The sequence below is a fragment of the Coregonus lavaretus genome, assembly GCF_964263955.1.
Source record: "Coregonus lavaretus genome assembly, chromosome: 24".
Classification (NCBI taxonomy): domain Eukaryota; kingdom Metazoa; phylum Chordata; class Actinopteri; order Salmoniformes; family Salmonidae; genus Coregonus; species Coregonus lavaretus.
In genome coordinates, this window is record NC_140011.1 from 22219126 (window position 1) to 22240229 (window position 21104).

Genomic DNA, 21104 nt, shown 5'->3' on the forward strand with positions numbered 1-21104 from the left:
AGGGAGGGGAAGGCAGAGAAAGAGGCCTCTCTTTGCTACCAATCCCATGATATAAATCCTGGGTGGTGAGCCATGGATCTTGTCTGAGCGGGACATGTCTCAGCCCTGCCAGAGAGGTGAAGTGCGGCTAAAAAAGAGGGGAGAGGGAGCCACCTTGGTCCTGGAGTGTGGCCCAGCGTCGTCCAGGGTAGGGGAGGGAATGACCGGCAGGGATGTAGCTCAGTTGATAGAGCATGGCGTTTGCAACGCCAGGGTTGTGGGTTCGATTCCCACGGGGGGCCAGTATAAAAATAAAAAATAAAATATGTATTCACTAACTGTAAGTCGCTCTGGATAAGAGCGTCTGCTAAATGACTAAAATGTAAAATGTAAAATGAGTGGGACAGGGATGGGGACGGAGATGGGGATGGCATGGATGGGGTAGGCGGGAGATATTTTGGAGAACAGTGGCTTGAGTGTGAAATATGTCATCCCTGCAGTGCCAGCTGTGTGCTATTCTTAGCCCTCTGGTGTTCCTGTATACAGGGCGACAGAAGGGAGAGTGGGAAAGGGGAATTGGCAGGAATGAGCTGTAGCGAGGCTGCTGCTGTGGCTGCTACTGAGGGGATGTCTAACATTGTGATGCTCCTCAGCCAGGGCTACCCTCTTTATCTCCATCAAAGGGACTCAAACTGTTTGAGTGACACATCGTTTTTTCTCTCACATTATTTCACACGGCTCGATAGAGTTTCACCACACTTTCTTTACACCATAACGCTGGCTTTTGGAAATCTGTTATCATGATTTCCATGATGCGATTTCTCATATATGAACTTGATACTTAGTTTTAAAAGCTTCCTTGTTTGGATATAAACCTGCTGTGACTGGGAGAGGATTAGGTGTCATCCAGAGATGCTGTAAGGACGTTATACAGACGTTGTGGTCTTTGTTACTGCAGCACTGAGAAGCCCTTTGTAATTACCATAATTGACCCAGCAATCTTGATAGAGCGAGCTTTTCCATTTAAAGGAGCTATCTCTCTCGGCTTGTAACTTGGCTAATATTTTCTGTGCGTCTGACAGCTTAGCCAATATATAGTAGTTGGCTGCGATTCAATAACAGTTATACTCAAGTTAAAGGCTGGTTTAAAGCCACAGAAGAGTGTCTGGGATAGAGTAGCTAGGCTAAATACTTGTTGTTGTGCGGTTGTGAAGTCTAATAATGATGCGGTCATGTCCTATTGAGAAATTATCCCCAATGAATAAGCAGTGCACTCTCGAAAACAAACATGCTAGGTCCAGATTGTTGATTTGAAAACCATCGCAGCGCATTGATTTGTGCCGTGCTGCTACCACAAGTGTGCTCTCATCTTAAATTAGCAGACATCCGGCCTTTTCACATGGTAATGAACATTTGTACCACTCAATCTCAGCCCTGGCACACACAACGGATGGGATTTCCAATATGATGTGGAGACACATTGACGTCAATATAGTCAACGATGCCTAATCATGCAGTGCATATTGAGCCTCAGCGATGATACACTCTTAGAAAAAAAGGCGCTATCTAGAACCTAAAAGTGTTAGATGTTCCCTTATGAACAAGAGAAGCTACTGTATATGTAAGGGAAGTAGCACAGAGTGAATTGTACTGGAGTACTTGAAGGTCATGTTAGGCTGTGTTAAGATGTTGTGAGAGACAGGAAGTCAAGGCAGTCAGTTAGTGCAGTCACTTCTCTGATTCTTCTCTTGAAGGGCTCTGATTCCATGCTGCCACTCCCACTTGGTAAACAAACAACAGATTATAGGCAGAAGAGAAGTGAGCTGCAGGTCTAAACCTGTTCAGGTGTCAGAATAAAGTCAGTGCATGGTTTTGTACTGTCAGCGCTGCAGACAGAGAGAGGAGGGCTACTGATGTCTGTTTCTGTTGTTTACTTTAGTGTAATGAAACAAGTCATGTTAGGTTCATGGACATAGGATTTTTTTTCTGTAGTCATTCCATTTTAATTCACTTGTAATTACGTAGGCTACATCCAATTATTTATGTCGTATGTCAGACTGCACCTCCTTGCAGTGCTCAATGAAGTAAGTACATCTGGATAATGTCAAATTGTTCATAACAAAAGCACTGTCACGCTCTGGCTCCGGGACTTTGTATTATTGAGCCAGGGTGTGTTCATTTTTGTTGTGTTTGGGGATTAGTTGGGTTGTTATTGGTGGTTTCATTGTTTGGTCCAGTGACTCCCAATCAGTGGTAACGAGTGTCAGCTGTCGGCTCGTTATCTCTGATTGGGAGCCATATTTAAACTGTCATTGTTCACCTTGGGGTTGTGGGTTTTTGTTCTATGTTCAGTCGTTGTCACTGAGGACTTCATGATCGTGTTTTGTTTTGTATTCTTGTGTCTTGCATTAAAGTCAATATGTTCGCTACCAACGCTGCGCTTTGGTCCTACTTCATAGACGATCGTGACAGAAAAACCCACCACAACGAGACCAAGCAGCGTTTCCAGGAGTTGGATGACGAGTGGTGGAGACAGAAGAGCGAAGGTTGGGAGAGGACTATAGAGGCCTGGTCCACGGAGAGGAGAGACCCCCAGAAAGTTTTTAGGGGGGGGCTCACGACGTCGGGGCAGCAGGAGTACGGGTTAGAGGAGTGCAGTAGGTTGGCAGAAAAGGCCGCCAGGTTAAGGGGGCCACTGGTCACGAAGGGGAAGGAAGGTGTGGAGGCACGGCGAAGGGTACTGGGGTGTGTTACCAGTCCGGTCCGGCCCGTTCCTGATCCCCGTGTAGGGCCAGGGGTGTGTGTCCTCAGTGCGGTCCTGTCTGTTCCTGTGCCTCGCATGGAGCCTGTGGTGCGCGCCGCCAGCCCGACTCGGTCTGTTCCTGCTCCCTGCACCAAGTCTGTGGTGCGTTTCGTCGGCCCTGTCCGGCCCGTGCCTGCTCCCCACACCAAGCCAACGGTGTGCGTCGCTAGGCCAGCTCGACCTGTTCCTGCTCCCCGCACCAAGTCTGTGGTGCGTTTCGTCAGCCCTGTCCGGCCCGTCCCTGCTCCCCGCACCAAGCCAATGGTGCGCGTCGCCAGCCCAGCCCGGCCTGTCCCTGCTCTACGCACCAAGCCAAAGGGGTGCGTCGCCAGCCCGGCCCGGCTGGTTCCTGCTCCACGCATCAAAACTGCGGTGTGCGTCGCCGGCCCAACCCGGACTGTTCCTGCCACTCGCACCAGGCTAAGGGTGCGAGTCGTCAACCTGGGTCAGCTCGTTCCGGCTACTCGCACCAAACCAAGGGGGCGAGTCGTCAACCTGGTTCAGCCTATTCCTGCTACGCGCACCAAGCCAGGGAGGCGAGTCGTCAGCCTGAGGAGGTCCGTTCCGGCTCCACGCACCAAGCCGAGGATGCGTATCGTCAGCCAGGTCCGGTCCGTCCCTGCCTCACGCGCCAAGCTAGGGGTGCGCGTCATCAGTCCGGATCCAGCCAGCTGGGTTGGATCGGACCGGGGCCATTACGGGGGGATGGATGTAGGATGGTGGTCAAGCCCGGAGCCAGAGCCGGAGCCGCCTCCGAGGAGCAACACCCACCCAGCCCTCCCCTATTTGGGTTCTGTGAGGCGCGGTCGCAGTGAACAGTTCTCATTTGCCAAGATAATCCATCCACCTGACAGGTGTAGCATATCAAGAAGCTGAAATAAACGGCATGATCATTATACAGGTGCACCTTGTGCTGGGGACAATAAAAGGCCACTCTAAAATGTGCAGTTTTGTCACACAACACAATGCCACAGATGTCTTAAGTTTTGAGGGAGCGTGCAATTGGCATGCTGACTGCAGGAATGTACGTCCAGTACATCCAACTGGCCTCACAACCGCAGACTACGTGTAACCACGCCAGCCCAGGACCTTCACATCCGGCTTCTTCACCTGTGGGATCGTCTGAGACCAGCCACCCGGACAGCAGATGAAACTGAGGAGTATTTCTGTCTGTAATAAAGCCTTTTTGTGATGAACAACTCATTCTGATTGGCTGGGCCTGGCTCCCCAGTGGGTGGGCCTGGCTCCCAAGTGGGTGGACATATGCCTTCCCGAAGCCCACCCATGGATGCGCCCCTGCCCAGTCATGTGAAATCCATAGATTAGGGCCTAATGAATGTATTTCAATTGACTGATTTCCTTATATGAACTGTAACTCAGTAAAATCGTTGAAATTGTTGCATGTTGCGTTTATATTTTAGTTCAGTATAGTTGGATATTAATGTGTTGCTTCTGGTAAGTCAGGGGCTTTCCTGACATTTATATTGTGCTGGATATAGTCATTATTATTATTCCAATCAGAGACAGTGAATTCCAGGTGCATGGGAGCCAATGGAGGTGTTACTGGAGAGGGAGAAGGAGGGGAGGGCAAGAGATGGAGAATTACATCCCTTTGTAATTTAGAGTCAACAGAACAGACCCCTAAACTGCTTGAAATGTTATCTTTCCGCTGTAACCCTGGAGACAGAATCTTGAAAATTGAATAAGTTACAGATGTTGTATGTTGCCTAGCAACTGTTTTTACTTCCCTGTTTCTTCCTTGTGTATTTCTTCTGCCTGTCACAGTTAATTAAGTTGCGCTGGAGACACGCTTCTGGTAAATGTATTTGCTCATTAATAATTCACGTTAAGCAGGGCCACTGTTTTAGGTAGGTCCTCCGTTTAAGATTGAACCCAACAGCATGGCCCCATGTCTTTGTTTTTAAGCATTTGTTTGCCACACCAAACACTGGCTATGTGCAGCCTCTCTCCCCCGTCTTCATTGGTCTTCCTCCTTCTCATGTCCCACCCCCCTCTCCTTGCATCAGGTGAAAAGCCAGCGGTTGATTGTAGCTCTCCGCAGTGTGAGCCACAGCTGATTGGCAGGTCCATCCGTCACTCTGCCCCCGGGGACGGGTGCAGCTCTAATTAGGTCGCTTGGCTTGCCTGCCTCCTAGGGCCAGATCCTACAACAGAAACACGATCAAATGACGCCCCTTCCTTTGTAGGGCCTTGTAGAGGTGACGGCAGAGGGCAGAATAAAAGCACCTGTTTAGTGCCGAGAGCCTAAGAGGCCATTTTCTGCACCTGTTTGGTGCTTTTGTGTATGTCTTGTCCCCTCTGCTATGCTCATTTCTGCAGAGCTCCCTGTGCACTGTAAAAGGCAAGGGGGGGAAAAGCAGGCAGTAATATGGGTTAATTTGATTTCAATGGGCTAATTGAAGAAGGGGGATCTAGCCTGTTCTGATTTCTCTAAGTCAATCAGACTGGTCCTTATAGGCTCTCAGCATTTCCAGTGCCTGACACCCACCCTGCCCCATGTGGAAAATAGATTATTTCTGGTTTTCAAAATAGTTACATTTTTCAACACTGGGCTACTTTAGAACAGGCTACAGGGTAAAGGTCATTTCAGTTTCCAAATCAAATAATTTCAGGAGCTGAGCAATAATTTTATGAAAATAATAAACATTTTCCAATTAATGTGAAATGTATTTATGAATTGAATTTCAGATTATTTTCTAAATTGTAGCTAAATGGATTTGACTTGTTGTTCTGTATAGTCTTTTTGGATGATATATGAGTCATGTCTACAGTACTGTAGACCTACCAAACAGCTTGTCAGTTAAACAAACCCCACATATTGGCAGCATGGCAAGTGTCTTCAGATATTTGACAGGCTGAAAATGCCACCCTGACAGAAAGTGTTTCACAGAAGCTTTGATAGGTAAAGCTGCTGATATAAGCTGTCTCTCAATTGCCTAAAGTGCTCTCCTCTGTCCAACTCTATCGCTCTTACATTGCTACAAGAATCCTAGAGTGGCATCTGTGTTACACTCTCTTATCATTCAGCATGAGACGCTTTGATACCAGGTTCCCATCTCCTAACTGGTGAGGAGACCCACCTGTTCAAGTCACCCATATTCTAAAAGACTAAATGGCCTTGATAGGGAGTAAGTGACTTTTTAGAAACTCAAGCTGTTTGCTAAACTGAACTTAACATTCAGATGGAAAAGATAGCATTGTGTGTTGATAATAAGTCAGAGTGTATGGTGAAGTCCTCTGGGCTCCTTTAGAACTCCAGACTACTCTGTGCTATATTTTTCTGTCGCTGCTTACAAATGGCAGGGCTGCTTTTTATGAATGGCTACCTGTGGGTTTGCGTGTGTGAAGAAGCACTTCAGTGCCCTAACAGTGTTGTTTGTCATGTAAGGGGAAGGAAGTGTTCGCCCCAACTGTACAGTCGTGTCTCTGCGTGTGTTGTCATGCATGACCTTGTGTTCAATGCACACCTTTCTGTTCCAGACTGTTGCAGTGCCTTGTGTGCATGTGCACGCGTGTCTGTCAGCCTGGAGGAAAATGGTATTTGCGGCATGGAGGTAAAATGCAAACAATCCATTCCCTACTTCTCGTAGAGGTTTTCCGCAACGCCCCAAGTTGGTAGCCGTTTCCTGCAGTCAAATGAACTAGTGGCCTCATGGGTGGAATGTTTTTCATATTTTTCATAATTTCATAATGAATAAACATACTTTATTTTAAACCGCCGAAACACGGTTTTTCTATGTTAAATGGTTTTGTTATATTTCAGTCTTCTGTGATGTATATAAAGTGTAATATTGGGATGCAAACTCAAAATGTAATACATTTCAACGGTATATCTGACATGGTACAGGTTTCTTCTTCTTTTTTTTAAGCCCATAACCATGTGTGTGAGGTGTATACTTTTGTTTCAAAGTAGATTTGTTTAAGGCTACCAAGAAACACTCTGTGTGACCCTGATTTAGCCCACTGAAATAAAAGGTTAAGGCAGGACAATAAGCTGAATGTTTTCTCGCTCCACGAGCACTCTTGTGGCTTCACCTTTTCTGTCGGTCGCTGACCTCAAAGGTGAAGCTTGAGTCAAGTGTGCTTTCCTTTTAAACTGTATTATGGGGGTTTACCTGTTATTATGTATCTCCTGTTCAGAGTCTATAGGTTTCTATTGGGTTGTGTACACTATGTTTACTGTATACAGCATACTCACTATTAACATACTGAGATGTGCTGGTTCGCTGAGGCTTAATACAGTGAACCCAAACCGGTATATATTACTACATTATATAAGTGTGCCTGTACTGGATGTGCCTGACTCTGGCCATTACTTGCAATTCCAGCTATGTGTGTGCCAAAGGTTCACCAGAGGAGAAGCTTTGACTCCCATATGTGTTTGATTACAACCAGATGCTTAGTGTTTTCTGTATGACCTCTGTGCAGGATATTCTGTTGGTTCTCACTTGTTGCTGTTGTCAATCACAGGGTGTATAATACCATAGGCAGCCCTGTCACAAAGAGAGAGAAAAAAGCGAGGAGGTTAAAGGAAGGTCAGACCTCCTGCTCCTCTCTGTTTCTGAAGGAAAAGCCCTGTTTTTGGCTTCGTGTTCATTAAGAGATGAGAGAGCAGAGGGCCAGTAAACAAGGTGCATGAAACAGTGCTGTTTTTATTACCTGTGGAAAAAATAGATTTTTTTCTACCTGATTGGCAGTGGAGTGGAAGAAACTCTGGTTGTTTGCGCATGTTGTGAGTGATTTATGCTCCCTCGTTTTATGAGGGATAAAGTAGCACTATCCCTCTCACTACCGCTCCTTAGCTCCCAGGCTGCACAGCAACCTGCCCAGGGCCTGCACACACACACCTCATTATCACATCACACCTGTTATCATTGGACAAAATGACTCTCGCTGACTGTCAACCAGAAAATGGGCCTTCAGATGTGAGTCATTGCTTTTGAGCGCCCCTAGTCTGCATCGCAGCTCTGGAGTGTGTGCATGTGTGTGTGTGTGTGTAGTTGCGTGTGTGTGTGCGAGGTACTGTGCCAATAGATTAGCCTATAGCAGGAGTTTCCATCACGGTTCAATGGGGTCATCATGGGGGTTATTGATACGTGATGCGTAGGGGGAGTATAGTGCAGTCTCAGCCATAGTGAGACGCTACATGACCTCCCAGTGATCCTGTTTCAGGTTTAGAAGTGACCTCTGTCAGACTCTCTCTAAGGTTTTGACATTCACAGATAGTGACTCCCCCTCGGGCAGATGTTGGATGTCTTCTCCTTTGCTTTGGGAGAAGCACATCCTTGACCTCCGGCGGGACTATTTTTAGGCCAGATTATCGACGTGTCAATGTTTATATCTCAGATTACACACACTCTGTCATTATGGAATAGTGGGTTTGTAATTACAAGGTACATTTTTCACAGGGGCTGTCTGTTCCACACACACACACACTCGTATGCTATACTGTACAGACAGTCAATCACGCTTGCAAGTATGCACGCGCACACACACACATAAGCACATTGAGATCTATTTTTCCAGCAAGGTGCCCCATTTTGCTGCGTATCCGTCCATGTGGCCGGTTCTTCCATCAAACTCCAATGGGACAGACAGTATTATTTTCTCCAAGTTGGTGAGGGGTGGCGTGGTGCCAGCCAGGACGGCGTGCCAAGCTAGGCCCTCACAACTTGCTGAACACAGGAGAGGAGCCTAGGCCAGGCACCGTGACTCACCGAGCGGTCTCCCTTATCCTGCCAAATCTGCTTCTGTGGGTATTGAACATAGCCTTTGTGAGATGTTCATTTTCAGCCTTGTTCTTCATAGACACCCACACTGGAGCATAATTTGATGACTCTGTTATTGAGTTGCGTTCCAAAGCAAAATCAATGTCTCTTGTGGAGCGAGACCTCAGGGTTTTCAGCCATAACTTCCCTAATGTGGATCAATGGCCCCATTGTTTATTGTATTTAAATAAAACCCAAACCACAGAAGGGAAAAGACAGACTCTGTACACATGACGACAATATTCCACCCAAGCCAGACTGTTTTTGCTGTCTGAGAAAATCTATCCTCAGTGTCATTGGTGTGTCTTCGTATCTGTTTAAAGAGCCCTCTCTCTGGTGCAGTGGGGTTGGCCTTTTTACTACTCATCGATAGATTGAACAAACGTCCTATTTGACAAGGCTGTCGGTTGCCTCGCTCCCCCAGCCCTCTGATAGACAACATAAATGCATTTCATTCCATCAAATGAAATTGAGAAGATGTCAGATACTGGCTGTGCTGCAGTGATTGACCCTGACACAATTTCTTCCCCCTTCTTCTCACGCTCTTTGCTCTCTCTTAATCTCTCTCTCATTTTCTCTCTCTCTCACACCTGCTTATTCAGTGTCATACTCTACAGTATATACATTTTTACAACAACTCTGGTGAAGTTAAAATATGAATAATATGAATAGAAAAGTAGTAGTAGCAGTGGATTTATTTACCTCTTACAAGGCAGTGATCAGAAGAAACCTTGTTAGCAGGAAGGCCATAGAGCTCTAGGTTATATTTAACAGAATGTAGCAGCCCATTATTCACTTAACATTGTATACAACTTCATTTGATGTGAAAGAGCTACAAACAGGGCATCAGACAAGACCTCAGTTGTCTCAGATTACAAGCATATAATCAAATTAGGGTTTTATAAAAATGTATTATGTCAATGTCATTCAATTCTAATAATCAAACGTTTCCAATAATGTTTAGAGAGCATAGTCATTGAGGGGAAATGTTCAATTATAGTGGGACCAATCCTTGTGTATTATATCCTGGTTATGTCATATTGAGGCTACTCATCTCCTTCATTACAGTAATCCACCACTCAATTACAATTCAACCAACTTTATTGATACTATTTCATTTTACGATAATACAAAAATAATTACGGTATTCAGATACAATAATAGCTGTCTCTCTGTCTCTCTCTCTGTGTATTGCAATTCAATTAACTTTATTGATACTAATTATGATAACACAAAATAATGACAGTATACAAAAATAATAATAACGCACTCTTTCTCTTCTTCTCCAGGCGGAGTTGACGGGCATCAAATGGCGGTGCTACAGCTTCCGCGGCGGTGGCGAGTACGGGCCGGTGATCTCAGCGCCGGCACAGGACGACCCGGTGCTGCGCAGCTTCATGCGCTGTGTGCAGGCTAACCTGCTGTGTGTGTGGCGCCGCAAAGTCAAGCCTGAAGCCAAGGAGCTGTGGATCTTCTGGTGGGGCGACAAGCCCAACCTCGCCGACGTCATCCATCACGAGCTGGAAGGTGAGCCCGCCGTTGCTGATCGCTGTCGCGCATTCATACGCTCATCTTCTCCCCCTTTCTTCTATCCTCCCTTGCTCTCCTCTTTCTATCCCCCCATCCCTCCAGTAGGCTACCACCACCCTCTGGGTTTGTCGCATGTAGACATTGAGAAGATGACAGTTGATTAGGCATTTTATTAAAAGTGCTCATGCTGTGCTGTGGGGTCAGTGACTTGGGGGAAAAGGGGCTTTATGTTTAGTGATGTGGTGTGTTGTGTGGTCCATGTTTTACTGTGTTGTGTTGTGTAGCATTGTGCTGGCTCAGGAGAGTCTCTGTAATGAAGCACACAGTAACAGACTCCCTATGTGCGATTTTTCTTGCTGTTGTTTAGATCCTGTGTGTGTGTGTGTGTGTGTGTGTGTGTGTGTGTGTGTGTGTGTGTGCATTACCCAGAGCTATCTCACCTGAAAGAGTGCCACTGTCAGCACTATCACCTCTATTTATAGAAACATTTGCAATATCTGGCTGCATGCTTGCAGCAGGGAACTAGCTTATTGACTAAGCCAGGGAAAGAGAGCGAGAAGAGAGGGAACGAGAGGAAGAAGTGAAGGATTGGTTTATGGAAAGGTTTCGGTAGTATAGCAGAGAGAGGGAGAAAGGATAAGAGAGGAGGACAGAGTAGAGCAGAAGAGAATAGAAGAGAGAGGAAGAGAAGTAGTAGAAATGAGAAGGGGAGAGTTAGAGATGTGATGAGAAGGCAGGAGCAGTGAGAACAATCGTCCCTCTTTCTCTTCTTCATTGGTTAATGAAAGGTGACATAAATGAATGGGAATGCTTCTACATGGATCAGCGTGGCTGGATCTTGCTTAGGAACTTGTTTAATGTGTATGTGTGTGTGTGTCTTCCCGTCTGTGGTCAGAAACATACTGTTCATATTGAAATCACAGATGTGTAACCACTACTGTTTCAATTGTTGTTGTTGGATGTAGGAAGTGTGAGTTTATTTATTTTGAGTCCCAGAGATATTGATCGACAACGCTTCAGTAGATCTAAACTTCAGAAATGTGTCCATCTTTGAAATATAGTGAAATGCATTAATATCTGCAAAATTACAGCTATTGATATTTATGAGCATCTGGATTATTAATAACAGTTGTGACCCTCTTGACAAAGGGTCTGTTGTTGTAGGAGGATTATTTATGAAAATCAAAACCAACAGAGAGAGAAACATTCACACTGCCTCTCTCTCTCTCTCTCTCTCTCTCTCTCTCTCTCTCTCTCTCTCTCTCTCTCTCTCTCTCTCTCTCTCTCTCTCTCTCTCTCTCTCTCTCTCTCTCTCTCTCTCTTTCTCTCTCTCTCTCTCTCTCTCTCTCTCTCTCTCTCTCTCTCTCTCTCTCTCTCTCTCTCTCTCTCTCTCTCTCTCTCTCTCTCCTGACCCGGAGATTACATAAAACAACAGTTGAGAGAGGGAGGAGGGCAGCATGGGGTTAGTCCACTAATCTAATCTCCCCAGGCTTGTCATTCCTCGCCACTGGGCCACACTTATCAATTCTCGTCATTGTCCAAAGAAGTGTATACAGGAGAAAACACTGTGGTGCTGCTGTTGATTACATAACCTCTGCAAGATTTCACCACTGCTGATGTTCCTCTACCGCTGCAGAGGCAGTCCACCAGCGCAGTGTATGCGCTCAGCCGCTCAGCAGGGGAGGCCTGGATCCTCTGTGTGTGTCTCTGTGTGTTCACTCTGCAAAACAATATCGGATATGAAGAGTCTGACTAAGGGTGTGACATGGTCGAGATGGTATTCTACACAAAAGAAGCCCAATGTACTTTCCCACTTCACATGTAGTCCCTCCAGAACACATGAGTAAAATGTTAAACACAATATTTCAGGTTTAAATTCTTAAATTCCTGTAGTTTCTTCATCCCTGTTGGACTCAGGCCAGTTAGCACGGAACATGCTCTCAAAGTGAACAGCATACGAGGCCAAAGTCACACCTTCTTTACCTTATTTTTGATTGGTTCTTGGTCTGAGCAGGCATTAGCAGGCTGGTGTGTGTGTTTTATGGCAGAGAACATGGAGGGAAGGCAGGGCTTCCTGCTTATCAGATAAAGCGTGGGAGAAAAAATGCTGTGTTTCTTTTCTCCCAGAGCGTAGGACTGCTATACTGTGGCCTCCATTATTAAGACATCCAGTCCCCCCCTCACTCGGTCACTCACAAACCAAACATGCTTACCCCCCCCCCCCCCCCCCCACCCCTCACCCCTCCATTCCTTAGAATCAGCTCTGAACTCACCAAGAGCACAAGGGTTCCCAGACCCTGGGTGCCCCACCATCCCCTCTCCCCACCTCTAGCCTCCTCTTCTCCCCCCTCCAATTATTCCTGCATTTTTCCCTGGCATGTCTCCACACAGGGACCTCTGTGCAGCTGGCCGGGAGACACAGGGAGCCAAAGGTCGAGGGACCGGAATAGAGCACAGGACAAAGACCTGGTTACATTGTAATGGGCTGGCTGGGAAACCTCTGTCTCTGGGAGGGAGAGCACCTCAGAACAGGAACACAGAGACCAGAGATAATGCTTTAGAGGGAGAAAAAACCTGACTAACTGACTCGTGTTTTGATATGGTGTAGCTAAATATGAGGAGATACGGTGTAGCTAAGGATGATGTCATGAAATAAGGTCTAATTCCTAGGCTGCCTGTTATACATACATTTTTTTACAGTTCAATATTATGAAATAATTGTTTGCAATATTAATTACATTGATACCATTGCACATGTTTGAGTTTTAATCAGGTTGATGATACATTTCCCCACCTTATCTTAGCTCATTGGTCACCATAGCAACACCCACCCGTAGTATGCGTTTCAGCAGGTATATCTCACTGGTCATCCCCAAAGCCAACACCTCCTTTGGTCACCATTCCTTCCAGTTCTCTGCTGCTGGAACGAACTGCAAAAATCTCTGAAGCTGGAGACACTTATCTCCCTCACTATCTTTAAGCATCAGTTGTCAGAGCAGCTTACCGATCACTGCACCTGTACACAGCCCATCTGTAATTAGCCCACCCAACTACCTCATCCCCATATTGTTATTTACATTGTTGTTTATTTTGCTCATTTGCACCCCAGTATCTCTATTTGCACATCATCTTCTGCACATATATCACTTCAGTGTTAATACTAAATTATAATTGTAATTATTTTGCACTATGGCCTATTTATTGCCTTACCTCCATAACTTACTACATTTGCACACACTGTAAATAGATTTTCTATTGTGTTATTGACTGTACGTTTTGTTTATTCCATATGTAACTCTGTGTTGTTGTTGTTTTTACCGCACTGCTTTGCTTTATCTTGGCCAGGTCGCAGTTGTAAATGAGAACTTGTTCTCAACTGGCTTACCTGGTTAAATAAAGGTGAAATGAAAATAAAAATAAATACAATTTAATGATAATGGCATTATTTCATAGCTTGTGTTTACAGAATGGAGTGTGTGGTTTTCAGTAAACATCTAATTGAAAAAATAGCTCCTGTAATATACTTTCTCTGTTTAATCCGGATTATGCAATCCGCCAGAAGGATTGTCCTCTGACCTAGCCCATGGTCACCGTGTGGTGTGCTGTGAGCTGCCCTTTCCCCCTGAGTACTAAGAACCGATACAGTGGCTTGCGAAAGTATTCACCTCCCTTGGCATTTTTCCTATTTTGTTGCCTTACAACCTGGAATTAAAATGGATTTTTGGGGGGTTTGTATCATTTGATTTACACAACATGCCTACCACTTTGAAGATGCAAAATATGTTTTACTTGTCTGTCGGCCTTGCATTAAAGAACATAATTGGTTAAAGAAAACTGTGATAAATAAAAAAGTATACCAGTTTAATTTAAGGACCAAAGGATTGACAGCCGTCCCATATAGATTGCCAAATAGTTGGGAAGAGATTTTTGACGTACCGATCCCATGGCATAGTGTTTATGAACTGATACGCAAAACTACACCGGATTCAAAACTTAGAATCTTTCAATTTAAATTATTATATACAATTCTTGCTACCAATAGAATATTATTTATATGGGGGATACAATCTTCCCAGCTCTGCAGATTTAGCTGCGAAGAGACAGAATCATTAGATAATTTGTTTTGGTACTGTCCCATTTGTAGCTTGTTTTTGGACACAGGTCCAGGAATGGCTAAAGGATTGCAATATTTACCTGGAGCTAACCTTGCAGATAGCATTACTGGGTGATCTGAAAAGTCATAGTCAATCGATCAATAATATAATAATACTTTTAGCAAAAATGTTTATTTTCAATTTACAATCTGTAGAAACAATGAGAATAGAAAGGTTCAGAACTTTTTTTTAAATATCACAGTAAAGTTGAAAAATATATGGCAAATAGAAATCCTATATGGATGGTGTTAAGAGATAGATGGGTGGTGTTGAATGGAGTTGAAGGATGGGACTAATAACAACTAATAACAAGATAACTAATAATGTAAGCATACTGTGTCCATAATAAGTATATAAGTTGTAGGTTGGGAGCTTTTGTGAAAGAGCACAGTTAGAAAGATATGGCATATAGAAGCAAACCGGATGGACATCATGAAAATGATCGGAGAGGTTGAGAGTAGAAGAAGTTCAGGAGAAAAAACAAACAAAATATAATTATTGTAAAATTGACTGTCCATAAAATGTATATAGTAAGTATAAGCTGGAAGTAGAGGCCTAAGCATTGTTGTTCACTTGTTTACTCAAATTAGGGAAAGGGTGGTGGGGTTGGAAAGTAATAAAGGGGAATATATATAAAAAAAAGGAAATGTACAGTTGAAGTCAGAAGTTTACATACACCTTAACCAACTACTTTTAAACTCAGTTTTTCACAATTCCTGACATTTAATCCTAGTAAAAGTCCCTGTTTTAGGTCAGTTAGGATCACCACTTTATTTTAAGAATGTGAAATGTCAGAATAATAGTAGAGAGAATGATTTCTTTCAGCTTTTATTTCTTTCATCACATTCCCAGTGGGTCAGAAGTTTACATACACTCAATTAGTATTTGGTAGCATTGCCTTTAAATTGTTTAACTTGGGTCAAACATTTCGGGTAGCCTTCCACAGGCTTCCCACAATAAGTTGGGTGAATTTTGGCCCATTCCTCCTGACAGAGCTGGTGTAACTGAGTCAGGTTTGTAGGCCTCCTTGCTCGCACACGCTTTTTCAGTTCTGCCCACACATTTTCTATAGGATTGAGGTCAGGGCTTTGTGATGGCCACTCCAATACCTTGACTTTGTTGTCCTTAAGCCATTTTGCCACAACTTTGGAAGTATGCTTGGGGTCATTGTCCATTTGGAAGACCCATTTACGACCAAACTTTAACTTCCTGACTGATGTCTTGAGATGTTGCTTCAATATATCCACATAATTTTCCTTCCTCTTGATGCCATCTATTTTGTCAAGTGCACCAGTCCCTCCTGCAGCAAAGCACCCCCACATCATGATGCTGCCACCCCCGTGCTTCACGGTTGGGATTGTGTTCTCTGGCTAGCAAGCATCCCCCTTTTTCCTCCAAACATAACGATGGTCATTATGTCCAAACAGTTCTATTTTTGTTTAATCAGACCAGAGGACATTTCTCCAAAAAGTATGATCTTTGTCCCCATATGCAGTTGCAAACCATAGTCTGTCTTTTTTATGGCGGTTTTGGAGCAGTGGCCTCTTCCTTGCTGAGCGGCCTTTCAGGTTATGTTGATATAGGACTCATTTTACTGTGGATATTGATAGTTTTGTACCTGTTTCCTCCAGCATCTTCACAAGGTCTTTTGCTGTTGTTCTAGGATTGATTTGCACTTTTCACACCAAAGTACGTTCATCTCTAGGAGACAGAACGCCTCTCCTTCCCGAGCGGTATGACGGCTGCGTGGTCCCATGGTGTTTATACTTGCGTACTATTGTTTGTACAGACAAATGTGGTACCTTCAGGCATTTGGAAATTGCTCCCAAGGATGAACCAGTCTTGTGGAAGTCTACAATCTTTTTTCTGGGGTCTTGGCTGATTTATTTTGATTTTCCCATGATGTCAAGCAAAAGAGGCACTGAGTTTGAAGGTAGGCCTTGAAATACATCCACAGGTACACCTCCAATTGACTCAAATTATGTCAATTAGCCTGTCAGAATCTTCTAAAGCAATGACATCATTTTCTGGAATTTTCCAAGCTGTTTAAAGGCACAGTCAACTTAGTGTATGTTAACTTCTGACCCACTGGAATTGTGATACAGTGAATTATAAGTGAAATAATATTACATTTACATTTTAGTCATTTAGCAGACGCTCTTATCCAGAGCGACTCACCAATTGGTGCGTTCACCCTATAGCCAGTGGGATAACCACTTTACAATTTTTTTTTGGGGGGGGGGGGGGGGGGGTAGAAGGATTACTTTATCCTATCCCAGGTATTCCTTAAAGAGGTGGGGTTTCAAATGTCTCCGGAAGGTGGTGAGTGACTCCGCTGTCCTGGCGTCGTGAGGGAGCTTGTTCCACCATTGGGGTGCCAGAGCAGCGAACAGTTTTGACTGGGCTGAGCGGGAACTATGCTTCCGCAGAGGAAGGGGAGCCAGCAGGCCAGAGGTGGATGAACGCAATGCCCTCGTTTGGGTGTAGGGACTGATCAGAGCCCGAAGGTACAGAGGTGCCGTTCCCCTCACTGCTCCATAGGCAAGCACCATGGTCTTGTAGCGGATGCGAGCTTCAACTGGAAGCCAGTGGAGTGTGCGGAGGAGGGGGGTGACGTGAGAGAACTTGGGAAGGTTGAACACCAGACGGGCTGCGGCATTCTGGATGAGTTGTAGGGGTTTAATGGCACAGGCAGGGAGGCCAGCCAACAGCGAGTTGCAGTAGTCCAGACGGGAGATGACAAGTGCCTGGATTAGGACCTGTGCCGCTTCCTGTGTAAGGCAGGGTCGTACTCTCCGAATGTTGTAGAGCATGAACCTGCAGGAGCGGGTCACCGCCTTGATGTTGGCGGAGAACGACAGGGTGTTGTCCAGGGTCACGCCTAGGCTCTTCGCACTCTGGGAGGAGGACACAGCGGAGTTGTCAACCGTGATGGCGAGATCATGGAACGGGCAGTCCTTCCCCGGGAGGAAGAGCAGCTCCGTCTTGCCAGGGTTCAGCTTGAGGTGGTGATCCGTCATCCATACTGATATGTCTGCCAGACATGCAGAGATGCGATTCGCCACCTGGTTATCAGAAGGGGGAAAGGAGAAGATTAGTTGTGTATCGTCAGCGTAGCAATGATAGGAGAGGCCATGTGAGGATATGACAGAGCCAAGTACTTGGTGTATAGGGAGAAAAGGAGAGGGCCTAGAACTGAGCCCTGGGGGACACCAGTGGTGAGAGCACGTGGTGCGGAGACAGCTTCTCGCCACGCCACTTGGTAGGAGCGACCGGTCAGGTAGGACGCAATCCAGGAGTGAGCCGCGCCGGAGATGCCCAGCTCGGAGAGGGTGGAGAGGAGGATCTGATGGTTCACAGTATCAAAGGCAGCAGACAGGTCTAGAAGGACAAGAGCAGAGGAGAGAGAGTTAGCTTTAGCAGTGCGGAGAGCCTCCGTGACACAGAGAAGAGCAGTCTCAGTTGAATGACCAGTCCTGAAACCTGACTGGTTTGGATCAAGAAGGTCATTCTGAGAGAGATAGCAAGAGAGTTGGCTAAAGACGGCACGCTCAATAGTTTTGGAAAGAAAAGAAAGAAGGGATACTGGTCTGTAGTTGTTGACATCAGTGGGATCGAGTGTTGGTTTTTTGAGAAGGGGAGCAACTCTCGCTCTCTTGAAGACGGAAGGGACATGGCCAGCGGTCAAGGATGAGTTGATCAGCGAGGTGAGGTAGGGGAGAAGGTCACCAGAGATGGTCTGGAGAAGAGAGGAGGGGATGGGGTCAAGCGGGCAGGTTGTTGGGCGGCCTGCAGTCACAAGTCGCAGGATTTTATCTGGAGAGAGAGGGGAGAAAGAAGTCAAAGCATAGGGTAGGGCAGTGTGAGTAGGACCAGCAGTGTCATTAGACTTAACAAACGAGGATCGAATGTCGTCAACCTTCTTTTCAAAGTGGTTGACGAAGTCATCCACAGAGAGAGAGGAGGGGGGGGGGGGGGGGGAGGATTCAGCAGGGAGGAAAATGTGGCAAAGAGCTTCCTAGGGTTAGAGGCAGATGCTTGGAATTTAGAGTGGTAGAAAGTGGCCTTAGCAGCAGAAACAGATGAAGAAAATGTAGAGAGGAGGGAGTGAAAAGATGCCAGGTCGGCAGGGAGTTTAGTTTTCTTCCATTTCCGCTCCGCTGCCCGGAGCTCTGTTCTGTGAGCTCGCAATGAGTCATCAAGCCACGGAGCTGGAGGGGAGGACCGAGCCGGCCGGGAGGATAGGGGACACAGAGAGTCAAAGGATGCAGAAAGGGAGGAGAGGAGGGTTGAGGAGGCAGAATCAGGAGATTGGAGGGAGAAGGATTGAGCAGAGGGAAGAGATGATAGGATGGAAGAGGAGAGAGTAGTGGGAGAGAGAGAGCGAAGGTTGCGGCGGCGCATTACCATCTGTGTAGGGGCAGAGTGAGTAGTGTGGGAGGAGAGCGAGAGAGAAAAGGAAACAAAGTAGTGGTCAGAGACATGGAGGGGAGTTGCAGTGAGATTAGTAGAAGAGCAGCATCTAGTAAAGATGAGGTCAAGCGTATTGCCTGCCTTGTGAGTAGGGGGGGACAGTGAGAGGGTGAGGTCAAAAGAGGAGAGGAGTGGAAAGAAGGAGGCAGAGAGAAATGAGTCAAATGTGGACATAGGGAGGTTGAAATCCCCCAAAACTGTGAGGGGTGAGCCATCCTCAGGAAAGGAACTTATCAAGGAACTTATGTCTGTAAACAATTGTTGGAAAAATTACTTGTGTCATGCACAAAGTAGATGTCCTAACCGACTTGCCAAAACTATAGTTTGTTAACAATAAATGTGTGGAGTGGTTGAAAAATGAGTTTTAATGATTCCAACCTAAGTGTATGTAAACTTCCGACTTCAACTGTATGTGTATGTACAGTGGGGAGAACAAGTATTTGATACACTGCCGATTTTGCAGGTTTTCCTACTTACAAAGCATGTAGAGGTCTGTAATTTTTTATCATAGGTACACTTCAACTGTGAGAGATGGAATCTAAAATTCCAGAAAATCACATTGTTTGATTTTTAAGTAATTAATTTGCATTTTATTGCATGACATAAGTATTTGATACATCAGAAAAGCAGAACTTAATATTTGGTACAGAAACCTTTGTTTGCAATTACAGAGATCATATGTTTCCTGTAGGTCTTGACCAGGTTTGCACACACTGCAGCAGGGATTTTGGCCCACTCCTCCATACAGACCTTCTCCAGATCCTTCAGGTTTCGGGGCTGTCGCTGGGCAATACAGACTTTCAGCTCCCTCCAAAGATTTTCTATTGGGTTCAGGTCTGGAGATGGGCTAGGCCACTCCAGGACCTTGAGATGCTTCTTACGGAGCCACTCCTTAGTTGCCCTGGATGTGTGTTTCGGGTCGTTGTCATGCTGGAAGACCCAGCCACGACCCATCTTCAATGCTCTTACTAAGGGAAGGAGGTTGTTGGCCAAGATCTCGCGATACATGGCCCCATCCATCCTCCCCTCAATACGGTGCAGTCGTCCTGTCCCCTTTGCAGAAAAGCATCCCCAAAGAATGATGTTTCCACCTCCATGCTTCACGGTTGGGATGGTGTTCTTGGGGTTGTACTCATCCTTCTTCTTCCTCCAAACACGGCGAGTGGAGTTTAGTCCAAAAAGCTCTATTTTTGTCTCATCAGACCACATGATCTTCTCCCATTCCTTCTCTGGATCATCCAGATGGTCATTGGCAAATTTCAGACAGGCCTGGACATGCGCTGGCTTGAGCAGGGGAACCTTGCGTGCGCTGCAGGATTTTAATCCATGACGGCGTAGTGTGTTACTAATGGTTTTATTTGAGACTGTGGTCCCAGCTCTCTTCAGGTCATTGACCAGGTCCTGCCGTGTAGTTCTGGGCTGATCCCTCACCTTCCTCATGATCATTGATGCCCCACGAGGTGAGATCTTGCATGGAGCCCCAGACCGAGGGTGATTGACCGTCATCTTGAACTTCTTCCATTTTCTAATAATTGCGCCAACAGTTGTTGCCTTCTCACCAAGCTGCTTGCCTATTGTCCTGTAGCCCATCCCAGCCTTGTGCAGGTCTACAATTTTATCCCTGATGTCCTTACACAGCTCTCTGGTCTTGGCCATTGTGGAGAGGTTGGAGTCTGTTTGATTGAGTGTGTGGACAGGTGTATTTTATACAGGTAACGAGTTCAAACAGGTGCAGTTAATACAGGTAATGAGTGGAGAACAGGAGGGCTTCTTAAAGAAAAACTAACAGGTCTGTGAGAGCCGGAATTCTTACTGGTTGGTAGGTGATCAAATACTTATGTCATGCAATAAAATGCAAATTAATTACTTAAAAATCATACAATGTGATTTTCTGGATTGCAGGAAAACCTGCAAAATCGGCAGTGTATCAAATACTTGTTCTCCCCACTGTATGTATGTATGTATGTGTATGTATGTATATGTGAATGTGTGTGTATGTATGTGTGTATATATGTGTATGTGTTTATGTATGTATATATGTGTATATATATATATATATATATATATATATATATATATATATATATATATATATATAAACATGGGGGATTGGAAGTGATGCAGACAATTACATTGATGGAAGTTAATCTATCTGTAATATTAAGCAGATCAGATTTTTTTATTTTATTATTATTATTTTATTGTGAAACAAATAAGAAATAAGACAAAAAAACTGAAGACTTGAGCGTGCATAACTATTCACCCCCCCCAAAGTCAATACTTTGTAGAGCCACTTTTTGCAGCAATTACAGCTGCAAGTCTCTTGTGGTATGTATTTATAAGCTTGGCTCATCTAGCCACTGGGATTTTTGCCCA

At 45.3% G+C, this 21104-nt stretch overlaps 1 protein-coding gene across 2 annotated transcripts in view; it reads left to right on the forward strand.

Moving 5' to 3' along the window:
* Positions 1-21104, forward strand: part of LOC311099481 (mediator of RNA polymerase II transcription subunit 13-like) — a 129441-nt gene that overhangs the window by 6937 nt on the left and 101400 nt on the right. For both annotated transcript variants that reach the window (XM_084140173.1, XM_084140174.1), the window contains exon 2: positions 9861-10098. In XM_084140173.1, the coding sequence (XP_083996299.1) occupies positions 9861-10098 (238 nt within the window). The remainder of the gene's footprint in view (positions 1-9860; positions 10099-21104) is intronic.